This window comes from Bos javanicus, chromosome 18, assembly GCF_032452875.1.
Source record: "Bos javanicus breed banteng chromosome 18, ARS-OSU_banteng_1.0, whole genome shotgun sequence".
NCBI classification, from domain to species: Eukaryota; Metazoa; Chordata; class Mammalia; order Artiodactyla; family Bovidae; genus Bos; species Bos javanicus.
In genome coordinates this window covers 24,501,524-24,528,985 of record NC_083885.1, presented here as the reverse complement: position 1 = coordinate 24,528,985, position 27,462 = coordinate 24,501,524, and the positions used below count along the sequence as shown (strand labels likewise).

The 27,462-nt window shown below is 51.1% G+C and overlaps 1 protein-coding gene across 2 annotated transcripts in view; it reads left to right on the top strand.

Annotated features, from left to right (window-relative positions):
* The window catches only part of GNAO1 (G protein subunit alpha o1), a 179,876-nt gene that overhangs the window by 90,301 nt on the left and 62,113 nt on the right, over nucleotides 1–27,462 (top strand). For both annotated transcript variants that reach the window (XM_061387263.1, XM_061387264.1), the window contains exon 3: nucleotides 7,592–7,733. In XM_061387263.1, the coding sequence (XP_061243247.1) occupies nucleotides 7,592–7,733 (142 nt within the window). The remainder of the gene's footprint in view (nucleotides 1–7,591; nucleotides 7,734–27,462) is intronic.

Genomic DNA, 27,462 nt, shown 5'->3' with positions numbered 1-27,462 from the left:
CACCAGGCAGTGAAGGAAATTGCCCAGTCACACAGCTCGAGTCTGGCTCCAAAAGCACCCCCTTCGTCTGAACTCTTAAGGGGATTATCGTGGAGGATGGAGTGACAGTCCCAATGCAGGGGAAAGGGTGCTGAGAAAAGGAGGCAGAGAAGGGGCATTTAATCCACCGTGGAGATGGAGTGAAAAATCGTGTTCCAGCAGCTTAGCGTCTGTGAGTCTGTGAACCTCCAGAAGTTGGGCGGAGGGGTGTGTGTGGTAAAACTGTGTGTCTTGGTGCATTTGTCACAGTGTCAGAGGCATCTGTGATTCAGAGAGGGGGGATGGCTGCCGGGCCAGATGATCTTCCAGGGTCCCTTCCAGCTCCCAAGCCTGTGATTCTGTGACCATATAAGGCCGTGGTGCCTGGGGAGCCTCAGTGCTGCGGAGTGCAGTCCTGTGTGGAGAAGGCGAAGCAGAGAGCAAAGGGAGCCCCAGCCCAGGCCCCCTGAGGGTCCCCAAGACAGCAGAGAGAGGAGCAGGGTAGGGAAGGCTGGGGGACCCTCCCTGGTCGCCTCTTCCCAGAAACCTCACGTGAGCTCACTGCTGCCCTCCCGTGCTCTCCCCGTCTCCACGTGGGTTCTCCTCCCTCGGATGCGTTGCCAGGTTTCCAGAGTCCTGCCAGCGGCTCCCGTCCAGAGTCGGACACTCAGGGCTGCAGAGTTAGCCTTGCTTGCTCCTAGGTTTCTTCTGCTCTGGCAGCTTGGAAAACCCCTCAGAGCCCCTGATTCCTAGTACAATTATACTAGGAGATGACCTAGTATGGAGTGGGCACCAATGCTGCATCTAGCCTGGTCTACCTTTGTGATGCTAGCTCTGCAGATGTAAGGAATCCAGTGGGTTCCCACTCCACCCCACCCCACCCCACACACACACACACACACACACACACACCTACCTACCTGTCTTTTTTGGCGAGCTCCTTGGAGAGGGGCAGATCTTGTGCCCCAGTGTAATCTTGCTTGTGGAGTTACATCCCACGTTCTCTGAGTTCATAGAACCACCCTGTGTCAGTCTATTCAGAGCCTACCCTGTGTCAGCTGATAAGGATAGCGGGAACTGAGATGGAGGGGATGTGGTACCTGACCTCCCAGGACCGACAGACAGGCTGCTGGTATGGACAGAAAGTTAATAAACAAGTGTACTAGGAGATGGCCTCCCAAAGTGTGAAACATGTTTTGGTCATGACTGTGTTGGTGTAAGTGACAGAAACCCAAATCAAATGAGTTTATGCAAAAATAAGAGGGAGTCAAAGAGCTCGTGTCACTCAAAAGTGTCAGGACAGGTCGCGCTTCAGGAACAGCTGGATCCAGTGACTCAGCTGCTCTCTGGGGCTTGATTCTGTGCCTCTGTCACTCAGCGGTGCAGATGGACCTCAGTTTGTCTGAGGCTGCTGCAGCGTGAGATGCTGGAGCTGCCACTGACTGTTACTAAGGTGCCCCCGGCAGACTCATTCCTGCTTTCCAGATCCCATCCTCATCTCTTCCAGGGCTAGACTTGGGCTGCCACAGGAAACCCGACTCCCCCAGGCTACCTCTCCAACCCCTGTGCCTCCTATCCTCCCTTCCTTGCTCCACACTCCTTGGACTGATTTAGGAGGTGTTTTGATGCTAACTTTGTGTGTGAAATCTCTGGGTTCTCAGGGAACCTGGATATAGGAATCCTAGCAGAAGAAGCAGTCCTGCATCTCAGCATCCACTTGTGGGCACAAGCACAGCCTCAAATGCCACTGTCACCCTTACCAGCTGTGTGACCCGGGTAACTGGGTTAACCTCTCTGAGCCTTTGTTTCCTTTCTCTGTTGAGCGGAGATAAAAATAATCTCCTAGGATTGTTTTGAAGATTAGATGTGATAGTACATGCAAAGCACTTGGCACGGAGAGTAAACCCTTGAACATTAGTGGCTATTGTGGTTCTGCTTCTCTTATACCACCAGTGAAGGAAATTCTCTTTAAGGGACTTTGACTTTAGAATGAAGGTATCATTACTAATAGCTACTATATATTATTGTTGTTGTTGTTTGTTGTTGCTAAGCTGTGCCCGACTCTTTGTGACCCCATTATAGCCCGCCAGGCCCCTCTGTCCGTGGATCCCAGGTGAGAATACTAGAGTGGGTTGCCATTTCCTTCTCCAGGGGATCTTCTCAAACCAGGGGTCAAACCTGCATCTCCTGCATTGGCAGGTGGATTCTTTCCTGCTGAGCCACCAGAGAAGCCCACCATATATTATATACTTACTATGCAGTGAAGTGAAGTGAAACTCGCTCAGTCATGTCCAACTCTCTGCGACCCCATGAACTGTATAGTCCATGGAATTCTCTAGGTCAGAATACTGGAGTGGGTAGCCTTTCCCTTCTCCAGAGGATCTTCCCAACCCAGGGATCAAACTCAGGTCTCCTGCCTTGCAGGCAGATTCTTTACCAGCTGAGCCACAAGGGAAGCCCAAGAATACTGGAGTGGGTAGCCTATCCTTTCTCCAGGGGATTTTCCCGAACCAGGAACCAAACTGGGGTCTCTCCTGCATTGCAGGTGGATTCTTTACCAACTGAGCTATGAGGGAAGCCCTAGTATACAATAGGCATTTACATTTATTTCTCACAATGACTTCTTGAGTTGGAGAAACCAAAGCCTGAGGAGTTAAATCCTTTCCTAGCAACACACAGCTCACGAGTGATGGAGTTGGCGTCACCCACATTTTTCTGACTCCTCAGATCTGACCACTGCTCTACTCTTTTCTCCCCGGAATGAGACGGGAAATAGAAACAAAAGGGGCCTTAAGTGATACTTTTAAGGATAAATTATTCAAATCAATGCTGAGGCAGAGTTGGGGGAGAAGAATGTGGCATGAAAGAAATACTAAAGGACTTTTACTAAAAATGTGCAGCGTTTTTCTCTGAATAGTAGCATTATGAATGTTACTTACTTTCGGTGTTGTTATGCATGGTGCAGCTTTTCTAGGGTTGAGTCAGTGGGAACGGAAGGTATAAAATTCTACCCTGAAGCAAGAAGCCCAATTTTAAGCTAGTATAAGCCAGCGTGAACAAGTTATGCAACCAGTAATCATGATGTGAGCAGTTTTTGCCCAAATTGCATCATTTTTGTAAGCCCCAAATGAAGCTTTCTTATTTTGGGCTGCCCCAGGCACCTGTGAGGCCTTCCAGGCAGTATTCGGTCTAGTCTACGCTGGTGGTTAGAGACCCAGGTTCTGTTCCGGCGTTTGGCTCTTACTGTTTTTGCTGACAGCCGTTAGGCCAGTTACTCAGTCTTACTCAGTCTCAATACAGATGGATAGAATAAAAATTACCCTCCCTACCTTGTCAGGTGGTGTAAAGGTTAATACTAACAGGTGTGAAAAAACAACCCTAGTGGAAGGAAATCCTGTAGGCAGCCAAGGGGATAGAGAGCATTCCCAGGAGAGTAGCAAGGCTGGCTGGTCCAAAGCAAAGCGTGAGAAACTCCTGGTGCCGGCTTCTCGCGAGAGTATGTCATGGGAACCAGCAAATCCAGGCTGCACCTCTCGGGGCACCCAGAGTTCCCACCCTCTGAGGAGAGTCCGCCATGAAGGCTTTTGAGTGATGGCTCTAGAGTTTACAGTATGTATCGTATCAGGCTTTCTTTTCAAGTAACACTATGCTTTGTTGTTGTTGTTTAGTCACTAAGTCACGTTTGACTCTTTGTGACCCCAGGGACTGTGTGCAGCCCCCCAGGCCCCTCTGTCCATGGGATTTCCCAGGCAAGAATACTGGAATGGGTTGCCATTTCCTTCTCCAAAGATCTTTCCGACCCAGGGATTGAACCTGTGCCTCCTGCATTGACAGACATTGGCATACAGATTCTTTACCACTAAGCCATGAGAGAAGCAATATGACGCTACTTCTTGTATAATATAAGAATTGTTCAGCAGTATATTTCCATTTTACCCCTCCCATCCTTTGTGCTATCATTGCATAGATTTTGCTTCTACATGTTATCCTATGTATGTCACAATACATCTTTCAGCCTTTTTCCTCTCTCTGCTTCGGTTTAGATGGTTTCTATTGCTGTGTCTTCAACTTCACTATTCTTTGGGGTGTCTCATCTGCTGTTAGTCCCTGTCAGTGAAATTTTTATTTCAGATATTGCATTTTCATCTCCAGATACTGTTTTATTCTTTTTTATATCTTCCATTTCTCTACTCATTACGTTCATGTTTTCCTTTAGTTTCTTGAGAATATTTTTTTTTAATTTTATTTTTAAACTTTACAATATTGTATTGGTTCTGCCATATATCGAAATGAATCCACCACAGGCATACATGTGTTCCCCATCCTGAACCCTCCTCCCTCCTCCCTCCCCATACCATCCCTCTGGGTTGTCCCCAAGCATGCACCAGCCCCAAGCATCCAGTACCGTGCATCGAATCTGGACTGGCGACTCATTTCATATATGATATTATACATATTTCAATGCCATTCTCCCAAATCATCCCAAGATAGCTGTTTTTGAGGTCTTGTTTGTTAATGCCATCATCTCTGACACTTCTGAGTTTGCTTCTGTTGACTAATTTGTCTCCTGGTTATGGATCACACTTTCCTCCCCCTTTGCATATCCAGAAATGTTTTTGTTGGATGCTGGATACTATGAATATTAGATTGTTAAGGGTCTGGATTTCACCGTCCTCATTTAAAGAGTGTTAGATTTTATTCTGTCACGCAGTTATTGACTTGTGGGTCAATTTGGGTTTTTCTTTGAGGCTCATTTTTAAGTTCTGTCAGGGCAGGTCTAAAAGTAGCCCTTACTACCGAGGAGTGAGCCTTCTGGGGTCTCTGCCAAGTGCCCTAGGTGTCTAACTCTCCATTCTGACTAGTGGGGACTTGCACCATGCTCAGCCTTGGGTGAGCTTTGGGACGGGTCTATCTTAGAAGCTCCCTGACGCATGTTTCTTCTCAAGTTTGTAGAGTCTCACTCGATTCAGCCAAAGCCTCAGAAAGACCCCCAGTCAGATACGTGGAGCTCTCTGTCTCGCTGTCTCTCTCTCCTCTCCTCTCTTTCCTCTCAGGTACCCTGCACCTCAGCCTTCCAGAACTTTTCCCTTTACCCCACGCGCTCAGGAAGGCGGCTGTGATGTGTGCGGGTCCTCCCTCCCCCCGCTGAGGTCTGGCGGATGCCTCCAGGCAGAAAGCCAAGGCGATCACAGGACTCATCCCTCACAGGTCTCGCCATGCTCCCTTCCCTTCCGTCCCAGATCACAAGTCCTGCACTGCTTATTCTCCAATGTCTGAAAGCCCTTGTTTCACATATTTTGTCCAGATCTCTAGCTGTTTACAGTGGGAACTAACAATTCCCTTTGAGATTCCCTCCAGGGTAGTACACATCCATGATGCAGACTGGATGTACGCTCGAGAAACTTGTACAAAGCCGGATTTAGGGCTAATAAAAGACAGTGAAAAGGCAGTGGGGTCATTTTGATCTGCTTCTTAGAGAAGCTCAGGATAAAGACTCAACCCAGCACCAAGTCACATTTTATAATAGAAACTGTTAATATCCATCAGCTGACTTGGGGATAAGTAAAACATGGTATATCTGTATATGAAATCTGGTTTGACAATAAAAAGAAAGGGAATACTAATGGATGCTTCAGCACGGATGAACACAGATGAACACGCCAAGTGAAGGAAACTAGTCACAAAAGACGACACTTCGTCTGATTGCATATATGTGAAATGTCTACAGCAGACAAATTTGTAAAAACATAAAGCAGATCAGATGAGTGGTTGCTTCCTGCTGGGGGTGGGAGATTGAGTGACTGCTAATGGGTACAGGATTTCTCTTGGGGAGGGCAAAAACATTCTGAAATTAGACTTAGAGATCACTGCCCAACCTTGTGAATATACTAAGGAATGTTGAATCTCACGTTTTCCACGGGTAGATTATATGGTCTGTGAACTCTATCTCAGTAAAACTGTTTATAGAGAGAGAGACTCATTAGCAGTGTTCTCCAGTACCGAAGGACACAAAAGGCTGGAGGAGGGCTGCAGAGGTAGTAAGGGAGTCTGAGCTTTCACGCAGGTGGATGTACACGTCGCAGGTGGTCTTCAGTCTTGGACTGAAAAACGTGACCACAGGAGAGTTTGCAGTTTATTGGCAGATGACTAATGTTGGATGTGTGTGTGTGTGTGTACGTGTGCATGCGTGCTCAATTGTGTCCGACTCTTCATGACCCTATGGACTGTAGTCCCCTGGGCTCCTCTGTCCATGGGATTCTCCAGGCAAGAATACTGGAGTGGGTTGCCATTCCCTTCTCCAGGGGATCCTCCCAACCCAGGGATCAAACCCACGTCTCTTGCATTTCCTGCATTGGCAGGTGGATTCTTTGCCTCTGTGTCGCCTGGGAAGCCCCTACTGTTGGGTGTTAGTCTTAAAATCCAATTGTCTTTTCTTAATTACCTCAATCGTGAGCAGATTCTTGCAGAGTCTCAGTTTTACCCCCTTTCTAGTTTTCTCTGGTCCCTGGGCCCTTGTCAGCAACGGGCACCATCCACAGGGCACAGGAGCCTCAGGGCATGTCTGGCCTCAGCCTTGACCCCAGCCGAGCCTGAGCACAGAAGGGCGCTGAGTGTCGCGCGGCCTCCAGGAGCTGCAGTGTCACCTCTGTGTCCTCCGTGTCAGGTTCAGAGCCACCAGAACAAGGGCGACACAGTGCTCACATCCCAACCGAGGGTGGAGAACAGGCCCCTCCTTCTGCTGGCTCTCCTGTTGTCAAAGATGAAGGTGGTTCGTTTGAAGTGAGTGACCTTAAGCAGTGGAAGTTTGCTGTGAGAGAAAAATGTGTTCTTCATCTGCAGGCTTCTTTCAGGGGTCTTCAACAGTATGCTCCTGAGTGGATATTTAAGCTAAAACCCTGAGCTTTGCTTAAAAATACTATTGGCAGGACTTACGTGGTGGCTTAGTGGTTGAGAAATCTGCCTGCTGATACAGGGGACAGGGGTTCAATCCCTGGCCTGGGAAGATTCCATACGCCTCGGGACAGCCAAGCCCGTGTGCCACAGCTACTAAGCCCGCACCCTCGAGGCCTTACCCCACAACAACAGAAGCCGCGCACTGCAACTGGAGAGTAGCCGCACTCACTGCGACCAGAGAAAGCCCACACACAGCACCACAGACCTAGAGCAGCCAAAAATAAATAGTAAAATATTCATGACAAGCATATATTGAGTGCTCAATGTGTATTCTGAGTGCTTTCAAGTGTTATTAAACCCTTGACTGATCTTGCTTCCACTGTATGTAGGGAGTATAAAGAGACTGCATTTCTTTTTTTCCACAATTCTGTGTTTCAAATTAATTTTCGGTAATTCAGGTAGATTTTCCCTTCAGATATTGTGGTGTGACCACAGCAGCTCAGTAACTCAGCATCCAGGTTGGACCAGGCCCTCAGCCAGCTAAGCCAGGAGGTTGGCCAGGGACCAGCGGGGAGAAGGGAAGAAGAGAGGGGAGGGGAGGGCTCCCACGTCTGACGGCGCTCGTTGCCAGGTGAGGCCAGCGCGCTCATCATACGTGCTGTGTGTGGTTTCTCTCTAGGATCATCCACGAAGACGGCTTCTCTGGCGAAGACGTGAAGCAGTACAAGCCCGTGGTCTACAGCAACACCATCCAGTCCCTGGCAGCCATCGTCCGGGCCATGGACACTCTGGGCATCGAGTACGGTGACAAGGAGCGAAAGGTAGGCCGCTGCGCCCGTGGGCGCGGGGAGGAGACGGCCCGTCCCTGCTCCCCGCCATGTCGTCTCTCTGAGGCTGGGCTGCCGTACGGGGACAGGACGAGACTGTGCTGTGTCACCAGCCAGGGCACCTGTCCATCTGGCCAGTACAGCCCAACAGGGGGCTCCGGTGGTGGGCAAACCGCCATAGCACGATTGCCGATGGAGATGACAGACCCAGAATTCCAGGGTTTATTGTGTAGATGAGAAAGGGTTGGTGATACTGCCCTAAATCGTGACCCTCACAACATTGTCCAAGTACATGCCCTTGGGCAACTCACTTGAACAGAAAAATATATTTTTAGGCACTACAAGCCCTACCTGGCCACCATCTCCCCTCCTTAGGGGAGCTTTCCTTTCCTTGCCAGTGGTGGGGGCAGCTGTTTGAATCCACTCTCTTCCTCCTTTGCACCAGGGGGCTGTGTTTTCTGCCCCTCCAAGGTGAGTCTGAGGACCAGGCGCACTCTCCTTCCTGCAGGAAGTTGACATCCTAGAACAGGGATAGTTTTCAGTTGAGTTTCCAGGCTTCTGGTAGGTGGTGAATGGAATAAGTCATAAAAACTCTTATTTGCAAATGTCTGTGTTCACTGAACCTTACACAGCTATACTGCTGCTGAGTCACTTCAGTCGTGTCCGACTCTGTGCAACCCCATAGACGGCAGCCCACCAGGGTGCCCCGTCCCTGGGATTCTCCAGGCAAGAACACTGGAGTAGGTTGCCATTTCCTTCTCCAATGCATGAAAGTGAAAAGTGAAAGTGAAGTAGCTCAGTAGTGTCCGACCCTCAGCAACCCCATGGACTGCAGCCTTCCAGGCTCCTCCATCTATGGGATTTTCCAGGCAAGAGTCCTGGAGTGGGGTGCCATTGCCTTAAGCCGAATAAAAGGGGCAAGGGAAAACAGCCTTGGAAAATTCTCTCGAGGAGTGGCTCTTTATCTCCTGCTGGGACGCTGAATCCCAACCGTCCTCTCCCTATGACCTGGAGTGTGAGGTGGGGAGCAGGTGGAGGCCACCGAGTGCCTGGGCCCCTCATTGAAGCCTCTGGATAGAGAGCGTTAAGCTCCGATTCCCGTGTGGTGTGGTTGTGCACTGTGTATATATCCTTTCTTTGCCAAAAAATCACCTCCCTCACAGAGGAAAACCATCCTCACCTTCACTGGGTATGATAAATCATCTGTGACAGATAGCTTTAAATGTAAAATTCAATATTTTATGCACAAAATCCTAATTCTCTGCGACAGTCATCCCAGCTCAGGCATTGCCTCCCCCCGGAGGAGGGGAAATTGAGTGTCGGAGGATGTCCAGGGCCAGCCTGGGGCGGGGAAGCCAGGCGCTGCCCCTCAGGGAGGAAACCCTTCTCCCTGGGGATGGGCTTTGGTTTTGGTCACAGAGCCAGGGCTGTGGAATGAGGGACACTGTGAGGTCTTCAGTTCTGTTTGCACTAAGAATTTACTGAGGAAACAGTATGCCAGGCCTTGCTGGAGATGTGTGTGTATGAGTCACTCATTCGTGTCCAACTCTTAGGACCCCGTGAACTATAGCCTGCCAGGTGGCTCTGTCCATGCGATTCTCCAGGCATGAATGCTGGAGTGGGTTGCCATTTCCTTCTCCAGGATAGTAGAGCTGGAAGACCAGTCAGCAAAGAGCAGCTCAGATCATCAGATGTAGCCAAGACAGGTTATCAGTAGCCAGACAGCTTACAGGACTTCATTCATTTTAATAATAATGGTCACAACAGTAACACCAATAGCTCTCTTGTACTGAGCACCTACTAGAGGCCAGGCATTGTGCCATAAGCACTTTGCAAGTATTAACTCACTTTTGTCAACTTGGGCGGGTGTTAAAGCAGAAAATGCCCGGTCTGATCTTCAGACATGGGACAGGCCTTTGGTCTCTCTGCCTTTCAGCCAAAGAAAGCTTGGTGCCTGAATCTCAGTTAACCAGGTGACAGACACAGTGCATAAGGCTCACATGTCCATAGCACACACTTTACACAAACACACACACCCACCACAGCCTGTGAGACCTTCCAAGAGTGTGTGTGTTCACTGCCACGCCCACCTCTCAAGCAACTCTTCCTTCCTCAGAACCTCCTGCCCTGATTATAACCCAAAACAGCGTGACTTTGAAATGCTTTTCTCCTTTGGTTTTGGAAAACATTTGTTGTTCCTGGAGGATTTTGTTTTCCCAGTTTATTATCCTGAGTAGAGAGGTGGTTGCTTGGGTATTGCTAGGAACATAATGTGTTAAGGTCTATACTGGGAGAAGGCGATGGCACCCCACTCCAGTAATCCTGCCTGGAAAATCCCATGGACGGAGGAGCCTGGTAGGCTGCAGTCCATGGGGTCTCTGAGGGTCGGACAAGACTGAGCGACTTTACTTTCACTTTTCACTTTCATGCATTGGAGAAGGAAATGGCAACCCACTCCAGTGTTCTTGCCTGGAGAATCCCAGGGACGGGGGAGCCTGGTGGGCTGCCGTCTATGGGATAACACAGAGTCGGACACGACTGAAGTGACTTAGCAGTAGCAAGGTCTATACTGTGGGCCCCTTGGCCTCTGTGGCTGTTTCTTGTGTGGTGGAGACAGCCCTCAAGTAGAGGATTGGGAAAAGGTCCACTGAGAAGGGAGACCGAGAACAGAACGGGTACTCCCTGGAGAGTCCCCTGGACACGGAGGAGCTGGAGCCCAGTCCTCTGTCGGCAGATGGCACCACGGCACTCAGGCTTGTCAGGAAGTCCTCCAGGCCCTGGGGCGTCTCCTCCTGTTTTATTTCACCTTAGGCCACCGTGAGCTGGGCAGCTGGAGAAGGTGTTTCCTGGGAGTGGCCTAGTGTGGCTTTGCTGTCTAGGAGCTGCTGCAGGGACCGCCCCCCCCCTCCCTGCCCCCAGCCTGCCTGTGTATCAGCTGTGGGGGGTTTGAGGGATGAGGTGCAAGGGGGCAGCTACTTCACACTAGGTGGCCAGGGAAGGTTCCCCTGAACCTGAAAGGGATATTTGTGATGAAACGACCTGAGAAGGAGCCGTGGGAGGAAGAGAGACAGAGGCTCCAAGCAGACACCACCAGGCCCTAAGAGAAAGTGAGCCTGGTGAGTTGGGAGTGAGAAGTGGAAAAGAAAAAAATGAGGCACAGAGAGGCAAAGTGATTTATCCGAGGTCATTCAGCACAGAATCCGTATTTATAGATTTGTAACCCTAAGGAAGCTATGATCCATGTGGCTCAGGTCCAGGGCAGAGTCCCATTTAAAGAGGCACAGTACAGCCAGGCAACATAAAGCTTCAGAACCCTGTTCTTCGGAGTCTCTCCCAAAACATGGAAAGGCACTCAGAGGACAGCCCCCACTGCTCTTCTCACAGGGCCTTTCCTGTCTTCCTCGGGTCTGTCCCAGTCCTGCTCTCTTGAACTGCTTTCTTCCTAAGTGCCCCGGACACCGTCTGTCTACCCACCCCCACAAGCCTGCCAGGCTTTCCCCTCCTGTCCTCTTTCGTCTTCTCGCTTGTCCGTCTCTGCCTCCTGCCGCCTTCTTCCCTCTCCCCCTCTCCCTCCGTCCCCGTCTCCAGCTGTCTCTCGGTTGCTCCTTCTCCCTCGGTCTCTCTTCCCTTGCTCCACCTCCTTCCTCCGCCTCCTCCCCGTCTCTCTGCATCTCCATCTCCCTCCTTCCTCCCCCCTCTCCCTACTCACCCCAGCTCATTGTCATGTAAATTGTCCTAAACTTTTGAGAAGATCTTCCCCCTCCCTCTTCTCCCTCCATCCTCACGCCCAGGGCCTGCATCTGCATCACAAAAGCAGAGTAGCTTGTCTGGCAGAACTGGCCTCAACCCTGACACTGGAACAAAGTCTGGGGGAAACTGGACGACTAGAGGATTAGGAGGTTCGTTTGGGCAAGCTGAGGATGGGGAAAGTCTATGAACACTCCCTTGTGATAAATTTGATCACACCCACGTGTATATAGAAATACACACAAAATTTATGTGCATATGCAATATATACTTGCATATGTAAAGCACATTATAATGGGACAATAGCAAAGAAATAATGCTTTGAACTTGTGTGAGGCTTTATTAAATTGAAAAACCCTCTCATTTTCATTTTTTCTTTGTGCACATGCCTATTTCTCCCACTAAATTTTAAACTCCCTATGGGGAGAATATAGGTCTTATCCATCTAGTGCAGTGCCTGACACAAGAAGTACTGGATAAACTGTGTTCCAATCCCGGTTCAACCACCAACTGTATGGCCCTGGGTACACTATTTAGCTTCCTCAGTATTTCTGTCTGTAAGATGGGCATAATTCTAATACTGTCTCCTTTCCTCTAGTGTTAAGGTTAGATGAGGTGATGCACATGAAACGCTGGGACAGTGCCTGACACGTACAGCACCTAACCTGCAGTCCGTGGCCAGTGCCCTAAGCGGGACTAAAGATCAGTGCTGGTGCTGGAATTGCCACCCAGCCTCTGACGGTTCACCAAGGGGCTTCGTTGGAATGCCCCCTCCCTGCCCTGAGATGAGACATGGTACTCTTTGGGGAGGCAGAATCAGATTTCACACTTAGATTCCAGAATGTCATCGGATCTCCTCTGGTAAGAGAAATCTTGCCGTTTAAGTCACACAGTGGAGCGCTGAACACGGTCTCCTTTTTAATCAGGGAAATGCTGTGATGCCGTCTCCACGGTGCAGGGCTGTTTACCCTGCAGTTCACAAGAATTCTGAAAGAGACGAAAACAAGGATGCTGTCTAGTCTGTATCTGCCTGAGTTCCTTGGGGTCTGGAGAAACCTCAGCGGTCGTTGTCAGGTCTGATGGGGGGCTGGGGAGATGACAAAGGCCCAAACCTGAGGCCGGAAAGAGGCTTCCTCCAGGCAGCAGTGTGTACACCACCATGCGTTGGACGCCGCCACTCTTCAGCTGTAGCAGGCCAACCCCGGCCCAGCTCTGACCCTTTGCCCACCCAGGCTACAGAGCTCGAAACTCCTCCGTTTAAGACCGTCTAAGTCTGCTGCTCCATTTTGCAGATGAGGGCCCCACCTGGCCCCAACAGGAAAGAGACTTACTCCAGGGATGACGTGGCAGGCCCGGGACTAGAACTTGAGGTTTTCTGAATCTCTGCTCAGTTCTCTTTCCATCTCAGCAGCCTGCCCAAAATCACTCAGCCAACCTGGGGCCTCATTGTCTTTCGTTTGGTGGGTCAGCCAGTCATCCCACAAATACTCAGTGAGCAGTCACAACACCCCAGGCAGACAGTGCACAGGAAGGCAGGGTTAGATGCAAAAATGAAAGAGGGAGCCCACCCTTTGATTTGCAAGGCCTCCTCAGCTCTGCAGGGTTCAGTGCAGCCAGGTTGGCTTGCTTCCTGTCATCTAAGACTGGATCGGGCAAGCCCTGGGTTTGGGGCAAGTGTCTGTTTTTTAAGCTCTGCCGTAAAGAGTGCCACACCTGGCTGCTAGTACCTTGGCCCAGATTGGCAACACAAGTGGCTCTTCCTGGCCCTCCTCCAAAAAGACCAGCTCAGAGGAACGGCAGGTTTTAAGATGGGAAAGGAAGAAACAGGGGATTAAAATGCCAGGTTTTGAGATGGCCCTCCAATGCCTCTCCTCCTTAGCCTCTTCTTGGGTTTCCACAGCTGAAGATGGTCGCTCCCTCTTCTGAATGTGGTCATTCTGGAGCTCCAGCCCCAGCCGTCCCCTGGCACTCTGCAGCCGGACAGGGAAGGAGGGGAGCCTGAGGGCCAGAATGGTCTTATCTACCTGTACATTCACCCATTCATTCATCCACATAGGTGTTCCTGCAGGGGTGGGCAAGACCCAGTCCCTGCCACCAGGGCGTAGGCAAGGAGGACAGATGCTTCGGTAGGCAATGGTGTTTTCTTTTGATTTGTTTTAAATTTTTATTTATTTGTTGGCTGTGCTGGGTCTTTGTTGCTGTGCACAGGCTTTCGCTAGTTCCGTCAAGCTTGTGGTGTGGGGGCTTCTCCTTGCGGTGGCTTCTCTTGTTGCAGAGCACGGGCTCTAGGGCACTCGGGTTTTAGTGGTTGTGGCACACAGGCTTAGTTGCTCCACAGCATTAAGCCACAGCACGTGGAATCTTCCTGGACCAGGGGTCGAACCTGCAGCCCCTGCGTCAGCAGGTGGATTCTCAACCCCTGGACCACCAGGGAAGTCTGGTAGACGGTGTTTTTTCTTTTCATCAAAATGTGATAATGATGCTCCTCAGGGGGTTGTCTTGAGGACTAAATGACTACTAGGTGCAAGATCTTAGAGTAGAGCCCGGCACCCAGTAGGTACTCAGGAAAGCTTAGCTGTTATTAGCATTGTGTGCCTTGAAGCAGAGTGACAACTACTCCAGTTTTCAAAGGCAGCCCCCTGGCAGAGGGCAGGGATCTGAGCGCTCATGGGAGGAGCCCTGCCTTTGCCTGGGTTTTGTCCTGCTGTCAATGCCCATCCTCAAGAATCAGGAAAGCTGGAGCCAACTTGGGCTTCTCTGTGTGATTGGCATTTAATGAAGGGGTGCTCATGAGAAGAGGATGGTTCTCCTCCAGAGAGCTTTGAGGGCTAAACAGAAAACCATTTTTCTGAATCTTGATAAAATGCTGAGCCCTTCCCTGCCTTCATAAGTCAAGTGTTGAGAACACATGAGGATATTTCCTTGTCAATGGAGGGTCATAGTGGGCCTCAAGGTTCTCTCCATGGACGTCAGAGATTGTGGTCCAGGCCCAGAGACAAAGGACATTCCAGTAGAATGTTGGGCCTAATATGCCACCCCAGGACATTCGTATAGACACCTTCCTTTGAGCAAGTCATAGAGCTCCTCTGAGTTGCACTGTGTAAGTTAGGATGTATTTGGCTGCTAGTGAAGACCGCCCAACTGTCAGTGTCTTTGACGGTAGGGACACTGTCAATTCCTAGACAGGGACTCGCGAGAGATGGCAGCCCCGGGGCTCCTTGCAGCATCAGGCCTGGGTCCACCCTGCAGGGCCCTCTGGGTGCTCGTGGCTCCAGGTAACCTCCCACAGGGACTCCAGGGCAGGAGGAGAATGCTGGGTTGCCCAACTTCGAACCACACATCAGCCTAGCGGGGAGGGAGCTGAGGAAAACAAAAACATGGCTTTTTTTGGGGTCTAGTAGGACACAGAGGCAAGAGAGAAGGGGGCTGGGGGATGGCACCAGTCACCGCCGACCACTCTTGCCTGTGAGCTGTCATGGGGATCTGTAAGAACGTGGAAGCAGATGTGCTAAGTCGGTGGGAAGTCCAGTCTGGAGGCTAGAAATGGGGGTACGGTGGGGGAGCTACTCTGGGGAACGTGTGCTCCTCCAAGCTGGGACAGAGGTGGTAGTAGCTTCTTCTCTGGTTTCTGCCTTTGTTTGCCCATTTTAGTCTTTTCTGGCCAATACAGCAACAAGACCATAGATGGGTGGCTTAAACAACAGGAATATGTTTCTAACAGTTCTGGAGGCTGCGAAGTCCAAGGTCAGGGTGGCAGCAGATGAGATGTCTGGGGAGGGCCCCTTACTAGTTCACTGACAGCTATCTTCTCTCCGTGTCCTCTTGAGACGGAAAGACTGGGATTGATCTCTGGAGTCTCTTATAAAGGCACTCGTCCCCTAATCCCCTCCCAGACGCCCCGCCTCCCAATATCAGGACACTGGGGATTAGGTTTCTACATAGGAATTTTGAGAGGACACAGTCGGTCTATAGCACCCATGTCAGAAGCTGGAATGTTGTCCTGAGGGGCACTGGGGACGAGAAGATGGTTGGTGGCAGGTAAATCTCCTGGCAGCGCAAAGCTGTGGCAGAGTGTCTGGGAGGAATGTCCGTGCAGAGGAGCCTGGGGTGGGGCTCGCTGAAGAGAGCAGGGCAGTCCACCCCGAGACCACCACCCACCCGGCCTGGCGCCCCAGCTTCCCTGGGCGGGCTGGGTGACTGCCGAGCCTGGCCTCCATCCGGCCCCTCCACGTCATGGCTCGTGGAATGGGTGGGTGTTCCGGCCTGCGCCTCGGCCAGGCTCCGCACGTTCATCATCTGTAGAAAGAGGTGTGGAATTTTAGAAAGAAAAAAGGAAACCTAACGACTCCAACTAACAGTAAATGAAAACCACAGGCAGTGATGTCTTGCGCTTGTGTCTCCTCCCTCCCTCCCTTTCTCTTTCTCTTTCTCTCTCTCACAATCTCTCTCTCTCTCTCACAGTAGCGTACACTCCCCTCATCTGTCTCTCCCTGTAAGCCCTCTAATGGGGAAAAAAATGTTATGACTGTGAAAAAAATGGTGAAAAAAATGTTATGACTGTGCAAGTGAACATTTCCGAGCATCAGGATAGGGGGTCCCCACTAGTGGCCTTTCCCTTGAGTATATGAGGGCCCACATGATGGCCCTCAGTCTACACCTATCCCCTGCATTTCCACCAGCTACCCACAGGAAAGCCAAGAGCCTCCTCTTTGGAGCAGGAGCGTAGGGGGCACATCTTTTGGGCTCAAGGTGGCAAACAAGCTGCCAAGGATCTTGCCCAGCCTTGGAAGACATAGAGGACAGCTCAGAGAGGCTTGCCTGGCCAATGCTCATGTGTTAAGGCTCCTGGCATGTTGAAAAATAAAGAATTCTTAAAATAACGCCACAAAATTGTATATTTTAAATGGGCTTCCTCTGGTGGCTCAGACAGAAAAGAATTTGTCTACAATGCAAGAGACCCCGGTTCCATCCCTGGGTTGGGAAGATCCCCTGGAGAAGGAAGTGGCAACCCACTCCATTACTCTTGCCTGGAGAATTCCATGGACAGAGGAGTCTGGCGGGCTATAGTCCATGGGGTCACAAAGAGTTGGACACGACTGAGCAACTAACATTTCTAAATGTATACTTAACAAATTAATACTTTGGACCCACCATTAATGCAATGCAGTATAATTTTGCTACCCAGAACATGGTCAGAGGATCTATAAAAATGTTAGTGCACAGTGCAGGGCTGGCTGCACGGCCCCATAGGGGACACAGGTTCAAGCCTTGTGGTGAGCACTGTCACCGTTCACCCCGGAGGGCGGTCTCTCCCTGACCATATCTGTTGCCTAATTTGATCCAAACCCCGCATTGGAGCCCCTTGTGGATGACGGACCCTTTCTGAGGGACCCGGTGTTTTACAGAGGAGCCAGGGGGACCCAGAGGTGGACTTTGGCTCATTGTGGGGTGTCATGGGTGTGTCGAGGCAGCCGTGTGGGTGAGATCGAGAGGGTGACCGCGGAGTGGTGTCTGGGTCCCTCCCCAGCTAGAAGGCCCCGCGCTCTGCGTGCCTGGGCCAGAGGGGTGTAGTCCCACACAGGCAGGGTGGTGGTGGCTTCCCCAGGAAAACCAGCGCCTGTCTGCCCTTGTCATAACCACACACACCCATCTTCCTCTTTACTCAGCTCCTTCCCCTCTTATTTATTTACGCCTCCACAACCTACCAGGGTCTTGCACCACTGCTGAAGACCCTCTCTGGATAAGATAGGACACTCTTGGTCACCAAAAATAAGAAATACAATCAAACTGGCTTGTGAAAGCAAAAAAACACTCCCCGGGTCCAGGGAGGAAGAAGTCCAGAGGGCCCGCTGCAGGAGAGGCTCCACCAGCAGCTCTGATGAGCTGCCCTGGCTCCTCTTCATCTCCTCTGGCCCCCGCAGCCTTCCTGTTTGACCCACAAAATCACTTCTCATCTTGCAAGAAAATGGCTGTCCAGTTACATCACCACTTCCTCCCGCTCCCCCCTGCCCCGACCCTTGAGCATCCCTGAATGTGCAGAGCAGAGGGTGTACCCTTGTACACCCTTCCCTGAGAAGACACTTAGATCCTGGGAGTTGCCCTCTCTCCTTGGCCCCACTGAGATCATATGCGCATCCCTGAACATGCCTGAGCCAGTCACTGTGACCAAGGAGATGTGGTACTCTGATTGCCTGAAGGGTTCCTGGGACCAGAGTGAATTCCCCAGGAGCTCATGAAACAGGAAATGGAAGCAGAAGAAAGAGATGCTGGGGAGGCCACCGTAGTCATCCTGAATACTTTCCTTGACTTCAGCGCTGCCCACTGTGCCTGATTCATATCGTATTGGTGGATGGCCAGCCACGCTCAAGCTACTATAGCAGGATTATGACGCAACCCAGTTTGGCTGGAGCCAGAGCTACTCCTCCCCCGGTGGCCTCTCCCTCAGTGGCCAGCCAGGATTCCGGGTGTAGCCCCCAGCCCACCACTTACCCTTCCTTTCTCACCTTTCCGCTGGGGCTGTGGCAGGGGGTGATGGCAGAATGGGAGATGAAGGCAAGTGGAAGACATGGGCCCATGTGTGGGAATATCTCCTGGGAAGACTCCGGTTTCCCTGAGCCAGCAGGGACCTTAGCCATGCGCTAGTCAAGGCTTAATTTAGAGCCAGACCAGTGCAGTTGCAGAGGGCCATGCCCAGGGGGAGGCAGCTCGGCAGGGGTCAGAGCCAGGGCTCGGAGTCAGAGATATAACCTTGAGTCTTGGCCTTGCCTGTCATCAGCTTTGGACTTTAGGGTGGTCACTTGGCTCACTCAGCCTCAGATTCCTCATCTGGAAACCGAAGGTAATAATAACAATGACCTACTCACAGGGCTGTTACGGTTGAAGAATTCATATATGTTGAGGGCTAAGCATGGGGCCTGGCATGCAGTAAGTGTGCGGTAAACAGCTCTTGTTTTCATCTTCCTCTCACCCACACATCACCCCCTGGCTGGTGAAGGGAGAGCCAGGACTAGAAGCCCGGCTGTGACCATTGTTCCAGGCCGGGGAGCAAGGTGTGTGCCCCGGCCCCTGTCCCTCTTCCTGGCTTTGCAGGAGTGGAGCTGAGGAAGGCTGCTCCTGAACCGGGGTCCTGCAAGGCCCAAGACAGAAGCCAAAAGAGGTAGACCCAGGGAGAGAGGAGGCAGGACCCCAGAGAGGAGAGAGGCGGTTGGCCCTGGGTGACAGTCCCCCAGAAACACTTGAGATGGTTCTTCCTGAGTAGGAAGGTTGAGCCCCATCAGGTGTCCCAGCGTCAGTGGGGCGCCTGGCCCAGAGCACATGCTCCCTAAACGGTCGCTGCTTTGTTTCTTTGTATTAAGGCTGTCCCTGATCTTAGAACATCATTCCCACCATAAACCCTACCTAGTCCCTGCGGCTGTAAGTATCTTTTCCATCTCCTGGGCACCTTCAGCTTCTCTCTCCCCCTCTGTCTTTCATTGGTTGTCTCACTTGTTCTTTTTTTTAAGTCCTTATTGAATTTATTAGAGTATTTCTTCTATCTTATGTTTTGGTTTTTTGGCCGTGAGGCATGTGGGGTCTTAGCTCCCAAACCAGAGATCGTACCTGCACACCCTGCGTTGAAAGGTGAAGTCTTAACCACTGGACAGCTAGGGAAGTCCCCTCACTTGTTCATTTGAGAAACGTGCTGTGGCCTTCTGTGCACTAGCAGTGTGTCAGGCACTGGGTGAACAGAAATGAGCAGAGATGAGCAGACTGGCCTCAGTTTCCTCATCTGTAAAATAGGGGTGTTTTTTTTTTTTTTGGGGGGGGGGGTGTTTTTATACTTAGGACAGCAAATGCCACAGACAGGGAGTCCTGCCATGTCACGTGCTTGTCCAGGCACAGCGTGAGCGTGTTTCTAGCTCTGATGGGCACAGACCCTTCTGGCTCAGACAGCAAACACGCATCACCCAGCGCAAGCGCTGGCCGTCGGCCCCTCTACGTCCTCGCTCCCAAGTGAGCCCAGGAGCAGCTGACGGCCCTAGAGGAGCTGCAGATTAGGAGCGTTTGCACAACAAGACTCTCCTCCCCCGGTGTCTCTGGTCCGAGGTCCCCGGGGCACAGTCCTGAAATAGCTCACTGCCAAATTAGGTCCCGCTTTTCCAGCTCTGTGGGCACCCTCCCCCTTCTTGCCCAGGCCTCGGTCTTCCTTCCCTTCTTCCTGCCGCACTTCCCTGCCGGGTGCCTGGACCAGCTGGTGCCCTTGATGACAACCAGCCGAGGAGAGGAAGGCGGCTCTCTGTGCCCAGCTCTGCAGACCAGGGTGACTGCTGGGGGCCCAGGTGTCCCCCACCCCAACCCCAGCTCTTCTCAGGGTCCGGGTTGTGCACTTGAGTGAGCAGTACCTTGATTCCCGGTTACGGCCCTCACTGGGGCCACGTCCAAGCGTCCCCTCTGCAGCAGGGAGCCTCATGATAAGGCCTCAGCCTCTCGTGTCTTCTCATGTGGAACCACAGCGTGCATCCTCTGAGTGAGGTTCTGTGTGTCAGGGGGCACAGAGCACATGCTCAGGAGTCAGGCAAGTGCAAGGTCAACACTGGATCCTCTTATCTTTGTGGCCTCAGGCAGGTTCCTTAAGTACCCTGAATTTGAACCTCAGTTTTCTCCTCTGTAAAATGGAAATAATATCAGTGTATATCAGCCAGGGTGCAGGTTTCCCTGCTGTTACAAAGACCCCTAAGTAACAGTGGCATAAATAAGATGAATACACATTTCTCTCCTGCCTGAGCAGCCCGGATGTGGCACTGGTCAGGCCCTTCTGCCCAGTTGCTCTGTTACACTCAGGGTCTCTGCCTCCGTTCCAGGCCTGAGGTGCTGCCCCTGCTACCCCTCCTAGCCTGTGCTGTGCTTAGTTGCTCAGTCGTGTTCCATTCTTTGCGACCCCATGGACTGCAGCCTGCCAGGCTCCTCTGTCTGTGGGGATTCTCCAGGCAAGAACACTGGAGTGGGTTGCCATGCCCTCCTCCAGGGGACCTTCCCAACCCAGTGATCGAACCCAGGCCTTCCTCATTGCAGACCATGGGGAAAAGGGTGGGTTTGGCTTAGAGAAGGTCCTGAGTGTCAGGGTGAGGAGTATGGATGTTCATGGCCTGGACCGGGGGATGTTTGCATTGGGGGAAGAGCCTGCGGCCAGCAAGGGCTCCATGGAGACCGCCTGGCGGGCAGGAGAGGTGCAGGCCCCTCCCTGGACTGTGTTGCGTCATGTCAGTGCACTTCTGGTTTACTTCTTCTCCAAGACCCAGTGGTATGGAAGGTCCTGGCCCAACACATCAGAATCTCAGATCCTCTTCCACCAGCCACTCAGGGGCAAGCCTCCCTGCAGTATGAGAGTCCCATGGTGCCCAGCGCCTCCTGCTGGACCTGCAAAGGGCGTCCTGTCCCTGGAGGCCCCTTCTCTTCCCGCGATGCTTCCCTTGTCTGTGTATCCACATCTCTCACTGTCTGCAGCAGCCCTACTAGAGTTTGATCCCAGCTCTCTCAGTGCACACTTCGCTGTGAACCCACAGTTTTGTGCTGGAGGAATCGTTGACACTCCTCTGGCTGGGATTCCTCAGACAGTCATCCTTCGATGTGATGGAGCAACACTCTTTCTCGTTGAGTAAGTTTGGGGACACGGACTGTGTCTCCTCTTGGAAAGCCACGAAGGCACTCAGAGCCCAGCAGAAAGGAGGCTTGTTGTCGTGGGTCTCATCCAGAGTTTCCTAAACTTTTGGGGTTTTTTGGAGTAATCCTATGAAGTTTTTGGTTCACGTACTGTTGAAGTTTAGCTTGAAGGATTTTGAGCATTACCTTGCTAGCATGTGAAGTGAGTGCAGTTGTATAGTAGTTTGAGCATTCCTTGGCATTGCCCTTCTTTGGGATTTGAATGAAAACTCACCTTTTCCAGTCCTGTGGCCCCTGCTGATTTTTCCAAATTTGCTGGCATATTGAGTGCAGCACTTTCACAGTATCATCTTTTATGATTTGAAATAGCTCAGCTGGAATTCGATCACCTCCACTAGCTTTGTTGGTAGTAATACTTCCTTGGCCAGCTCCTGGGGGCTTGCCAGCCATAGGGGTGAGCAGGTGGAAAGACCACTCTAAGCGTCGTCATCTTCCGGAGTGTGCAAGGAAGCAAGGCCCGAAGCTTATCCTTGGGCTATAAGTCCTAGACATTTCGAAGCTGGATGGGGAGAAGAGAATCAGATCTAGCCTTTGTGTGGAGGCTGTTTCTCCTGGAAAAGCTGGGGAGGTGGGAGATCACAGCCCCCCCCCTCCATCCCAGCCCTTCTCTTACCCGCCACCCAGCTGGATGGGGAGAACACCCAGCATGGGGACCCATCTTCCCTCTCTGTGACTCTCTGGCACATGGAGGGGCAGGAGCCCAGTCCTTCTGGGCCCCCCAGGAATTTAGGGAGAGGCCAGGGTCTTTGTCAGATTAGGGTCAGACTTGAGCTGGAGGTGTAGCAGGCCCCAGCTCATGGCAACCCACTCCAGTATTCTTGCCTGGAGAATCCCATGAATAGAGGAGCCTGGCGGGCTGTAGTCCATGGGGTCGCACAGAGTTGGACACGACTGAAGCGACTTAGCATGCACACACGCAGGCTTCAGCTTATGGCAGAAGAACACTGATGCTTCAAGGAAAGCTGGGCTTTGGGCCCTGCCCCCAGCCTACTCTGTGGCCTCAGGCAAGTCCTTCATCCTACAGTTGCTACTGAGGAGCCAGAGGGCCTCTAGATCTCCCCTCTACCTTGCCCCCTCATTTCAGTTCCATAACTTCTAGAAAGTTCTGTAAATGCTTCTGGCAAAACTTAAGTGCTCAGCTTAGGTGATTGCCAAGCCCCCTCTTCCCTTGTATCCAAAAGAGAAAGAATCCCCTGTGTTGCAAAGGTGGCACAAATTAAAGGCTGACTTGTCTAGGGGAGGAAGTGGTGCTGGACAGCTGGCAGACAGTAGTCAGCGGTGGAGGCGGCCCCACTGTGGGCACCAGGATGCACAGCTTGGGGCCAGGGCCTGGGGCTGTAGATATGGGTGCAATGCCAGCCTAGGAGGAGCCTGGTGTGGGGTGACACGTGGGCCACCAAACCACGGGCATAAAGCCATTAAATCAAGCAGAAAAACACTTTTTCTGCTTAATTTAAGTCAGGTATCACTGTCGCCGCATCTGTGTCAAGGGTAAACCGTGTTGGAGGACTGTGGGGGGAGATGAACACGAATGGCCCTGGGAAGCTGTCAGCTTCCCTCTGATCACTAGGGCAGGCTCCCTGGGGGCCAGAGAGTGGATGGTGGATTTCGGGAGCCATTTGCTTGACGAAAATGAGATGGCAGAACATACAGAGCCGGTTCAGGGTTGGGGCATGAGGCCAGCAATGCTTCTGGGCTTCATCACAAACGTCGTGCACACAATTCATTGACTGACCCACGCCCTCAACCCAGACCTCACGGTTTATGCACACAAGGAGCTCACAAACTTGTATAGTGCTTAGGCTCACTCTCTGTAGCCAGCCTGTCCACTCGTGGAGCCCAGTGCTGCTTTCTGTACCCGACGTGACCTGGGGGAAGGTACCCATCTGCTCTGTGCTGCTTGTTTTTAATCTGTAGAATTGGGATAATACCAGTTGTTAACCTCATGCCTGGGACAACAACGTGAAGGGCTTGAACAGTGCCTAAAACACTAGTATGCAAAAGCCCTTTGTATTAGTCAGCTCAGACTGCCATAACTAAACATAGACTGGGCAGATTGAACAACAGAAATGTATCTCTCACAGCTCTGAAGGCCAGAAGCCCAATATTGAGGTTCTGGTCCAAATAGTTTCTGGTGAGAGCTCTCCTTCTAGCTTGCAGACAGCCACTTTCTTACTGTCTCCCCATGTGACCTTCTCTAGGTAAACACACCTGCAGAGGGCGGGGAGTGAGAGCTCTCTGAGATCTCTGATAAGGGAACTAACCCTATCAGGTCAGGGCCCATCCTTATGATCCCATTTAACCTTCATTCCTTACTCTTAAGTACAGCCACACTGGGGGTTAGGGCTTCAGCACACGAATTTTTGGTGGACACATACACTCAGTCTATAACACTCTTACCTAGAAGATTTAGCCTTTATGATCTACTACCGTGATTTGGCCCTTGGTAATGAAGTTGCCTGGCATATATGAGGTCTTTAGCAATTACACAGCTCTGTGATGAGCCCCTTAAGGGGAGGAATCCTTTGTTTCTCAGCTCCAAGCCCTGTGTTTGGCACAAAGGTAAACCCGTTTTACTACCGCCATCTTTGTGCTCTGGACCTCCCACCTGTGGGGCAGGTATAACAGGTGTTCACACATGAGGAAACTGAGGCTCAGAGAATTCAGATGACTGGCCCAGAGTCAAGCAGCTAGTCAGTGGCAGAGCTGTTCTTGGGCCCAGATATCTCAGAACCTGGCCCACTGCCCTTTCTGCTGTGGATATGACCCCCATGAGTTCAGAGGCAAAAATCGGATTGTGGAAGACCAGAATGGATTTGGATCCTGACTTGTAGAGCCACCTTCTTCATAGATCATCTCTCAGGCCTGAGTTTTCTCAGCTACTGAATGAAAAGCACACATCCCCCCTCTGGAGTCTGTGCAGCAAGGAGAGCAGGTCACACGGGGGACACGTGCGAGAGGCGATACCTACTAGGAGCTGGCTCTGTGCATCTTCCCCTGGAACATGGACCCTCTTCAGACGGGACACAGAGGACAGGCACCCAAAAAAGAAACCTCATACCCGAGCAGCCACCCTCAGCCCCTGGCCACCCCAGTCTCCTTTCTGTCCCTGTGGATTTGCCTGTTCTGGACATTTAATTGGAGTGAAATCATATGGTGTGTCCTCTTTTGTGTCCGCCTTCTTTTCACCCAGCATTATATTTTCAAGGGGCATCCAATGTTATACATCGAATAATATCCCATTGTATTGGAATTTGGATATATCAGACTTTGTTCATGTGCGTATTATATGATGGACCTTTGGCTTGTTTCCACTTTTGGGCTATCCTAGCAATCATGCTGCTGTGAACATTCGTGCAAAAGTTACTGTGTGGTCACACTTTTATTTCTTTTGGGTGTATACCTAGGAGTGGAACTCATGGGCCATATGTGAAGTCTGTTTTTCTGTTTTAACTTTCCAAGGAAGTATATAACTGTTTTCCAAAGTGGCCACGCCATTTTTTATCACCATAAGCAATATGTGAGTGTTTCAGTTTCTCCACGTTCTCACTTACATTTGTTATTTGTCCATCTTTTTTATTGTAGCCATCCTATCAGGTATAAAGTAGTGTCACAGAGTGGTTTTAATTTGTGTTTCCCTAATGACTAAGGCTGCTATTCATGGGGTCTCAAAGAGTCGGACATGACTGAGTGACTGAACCGAACTGAATGACTAAGGATGTTGAGCATCTTTTCATGTTATTAGCTATCTATATATCTTCTTTGGAGAAATGTCTATTCAGAATCTTTGTCCACTTTTTAATTGGGCTGTTTGTCTTACTGTTGAGTTGTAAGAGTTCTTTATACATTCTGGATACCAGTCCTGTATCAGATGATTTGCAAATATTTTCTCCCCGTCTGTAGGTTATCTTTCCCCTCCCTGGATGATACCCCTTCAAGTCTACCCACTTCTTCCCCTAAACCTTATTTGGGCGTCTTTCTTTCTTTTTTTTTTTGTTTCCTAATATTTATTTATTTGTTTAGTTGCACCAGGTCTTCATGTGGAATCTGCAGTCTTCATTGCAGCATGTGAGCTCTTTGGTCTGGATTGAACCCAGACCATCTGAATTGGGAGTGTGTATTCTTAGCCACTGGACTGCCAGGGAAGTCCTGGGCCTCCTTCTTTTCTGGTCTTACTCATCTTTTTCACCAGCTCACCTGGAGCTACAGGAACTGCCTCTTCCTTGCTTGTGGACAATGTTCCCAGCAGGTTCTCACCCAGTCAGCAGCCCCAGCCGCACCCAGACTGTGGTTGCCCTGGGTTTGAGGGCTCTGTGTTGGTCAGACGAGTGCTGCCCACAGGCCCACAGGGTGAGAGTGGCAGAGTAGAGAGACCACCATATGCTAAGCATCCACTGGGCACTTGATGCTTTGCTCACATCATCCCACCGCATCTGTAAACAATCTTGAAAGATGCTAGTATTTTGTCTTCCCTGCACAAACTGGTGCCAGGGTTTGCTCTTTGGATTGTGTGGCTGCAGAGCATGTGTGTGGCTCACAGGCAGCAAGTTTGCCTCTGCTGTCCTATTTGGTAAATGTCAACTCCAAGAGGAGCCCAGTGTTGTTCAAAAATCCTAGAGGATGTATTGGTCCCTTCCTAGTACTAAGTCCCAGGATAGTAGCAGCAGAGTTTCCGTGACGTTCTGAAAAACGCCTGACTTCACCTGCTGTACCAACCAACCCCTAAATCTCAATGGTTCAACACAGTAATGTTTCTTGTTCACATCACTACCTAATGTGAAAGGTGAGGGTGCTCTGGCTGCCCTCTGCTCAGTGGCTCTGCCAGACCCCCAGCCTTGGGGTCTCCTGATATGAGGCCAAGCAGACAGGGAAAGGAAACACATGGATGGTTGTAAGGAAGGTTAGGGTTGAGGTAGGGACAGGTCACATTCCATTGGCTAGAACTTGGTCATCTAGTCACACCCTGCTGCCATGGGATCTGGACAGTGGTCTAGCTGTGACCTCAGGAAGAAAGGCCAAAATGCTCTTGTCACAGGAAGCCAGTGTCTGGCACAGCCTGTGGATGGGGATTTTAGCTCAATCGCCTCCAGCTAGTAGAAGCTCCACCTCTCCTGTGGTGAGAGGTGCATGTTCCTGGCTCTCCTGGCCCTGTTTATCTCCTCCTCAGTGGGGACCCAGCAGAGTTGGGGCCACACAGTGAAAGAGCAGCGCTTCTCTGTGACCCGATGGAGTAAACCTGGACTTGGCTCTTGGTGGTGGCTGTGATAAAGCCTCCCTGTCTCCTCTGTCCCAGCTCCGTAGAAGCGGGCTGCCTTCCAACACCTACATGCATGATAGCCCTGGAACTCTGATTCCATATGCTGTGTTCTGGGAGCTTCTGTTAATGTCATTTCTCGAGCTGTTGTCTCTCGAGTCTCATACACACACTTTGGTGGATGTGAGCTACATATAAACCTTTGATTTTTACTGTCATTCTATGTCTGTTGTAATGGGTACTAGAAAAAAGTCACATCAAACTCATAATTTCACACAAATAAACATTGAAGATGAGGCTGCTATCAGGGCTCTACTGGCATGGAAAAAGAAGTGACTCATGAACGACTGAGTTTGGGAACATGGCATAGAGTGAAAAGGCTCAGGTGCTAGACTGCCAGCTGGAACTGTGGTTCCAGGGCTGGCCAGCTGTGTGACCACCCCGAACCGAATGTGTTCATGCAATGTAGACAGAGCCTAGGGTGGTTAAGGTGTCAGACAACGGACAGCAGTATCTGGCGTGTGTTACGAGTTTAGTATGTGTTAGGCATTAGGACACATTGCATCGTGTCACTGACTGTGCCCCAAATCCTGTAGTAGCTGTTATTACTGCCATTTTAGAGATGAGCAAAGAAAGGCTAAGTCACGTGCCCAACTAGCAGCAGAGCCAGGCTCTGTCCCCCAGTGTGGCCGACTCTCAGGCTGGTTTCTGGGGGGGGCGTCCAGTCATGGCCCCGGCTCTGGCACTAACTTAGGAGTCCGTGTCTGCAGGCCTCATCCCTCTCTGAGCCCCTGTATGCACGGGGCAGGAGGTCCGCTTAGTGGCTTGTGCAGCACCCGGCTCACAGAATGTAGGGCTCTGTCCTCACTTCACCCACAGCAGAAGCCTTTGCCTAAAACAAACAAAAATAAAACAGAGCTGGACCAGATGCGATCTCGATGCCTACAGACTTTGCCCGTTCCTGACCCCCTGCCTGACTGTGGATTCTTGCTGTTGTCTCTTTCCACAACACCTGGGTACTTT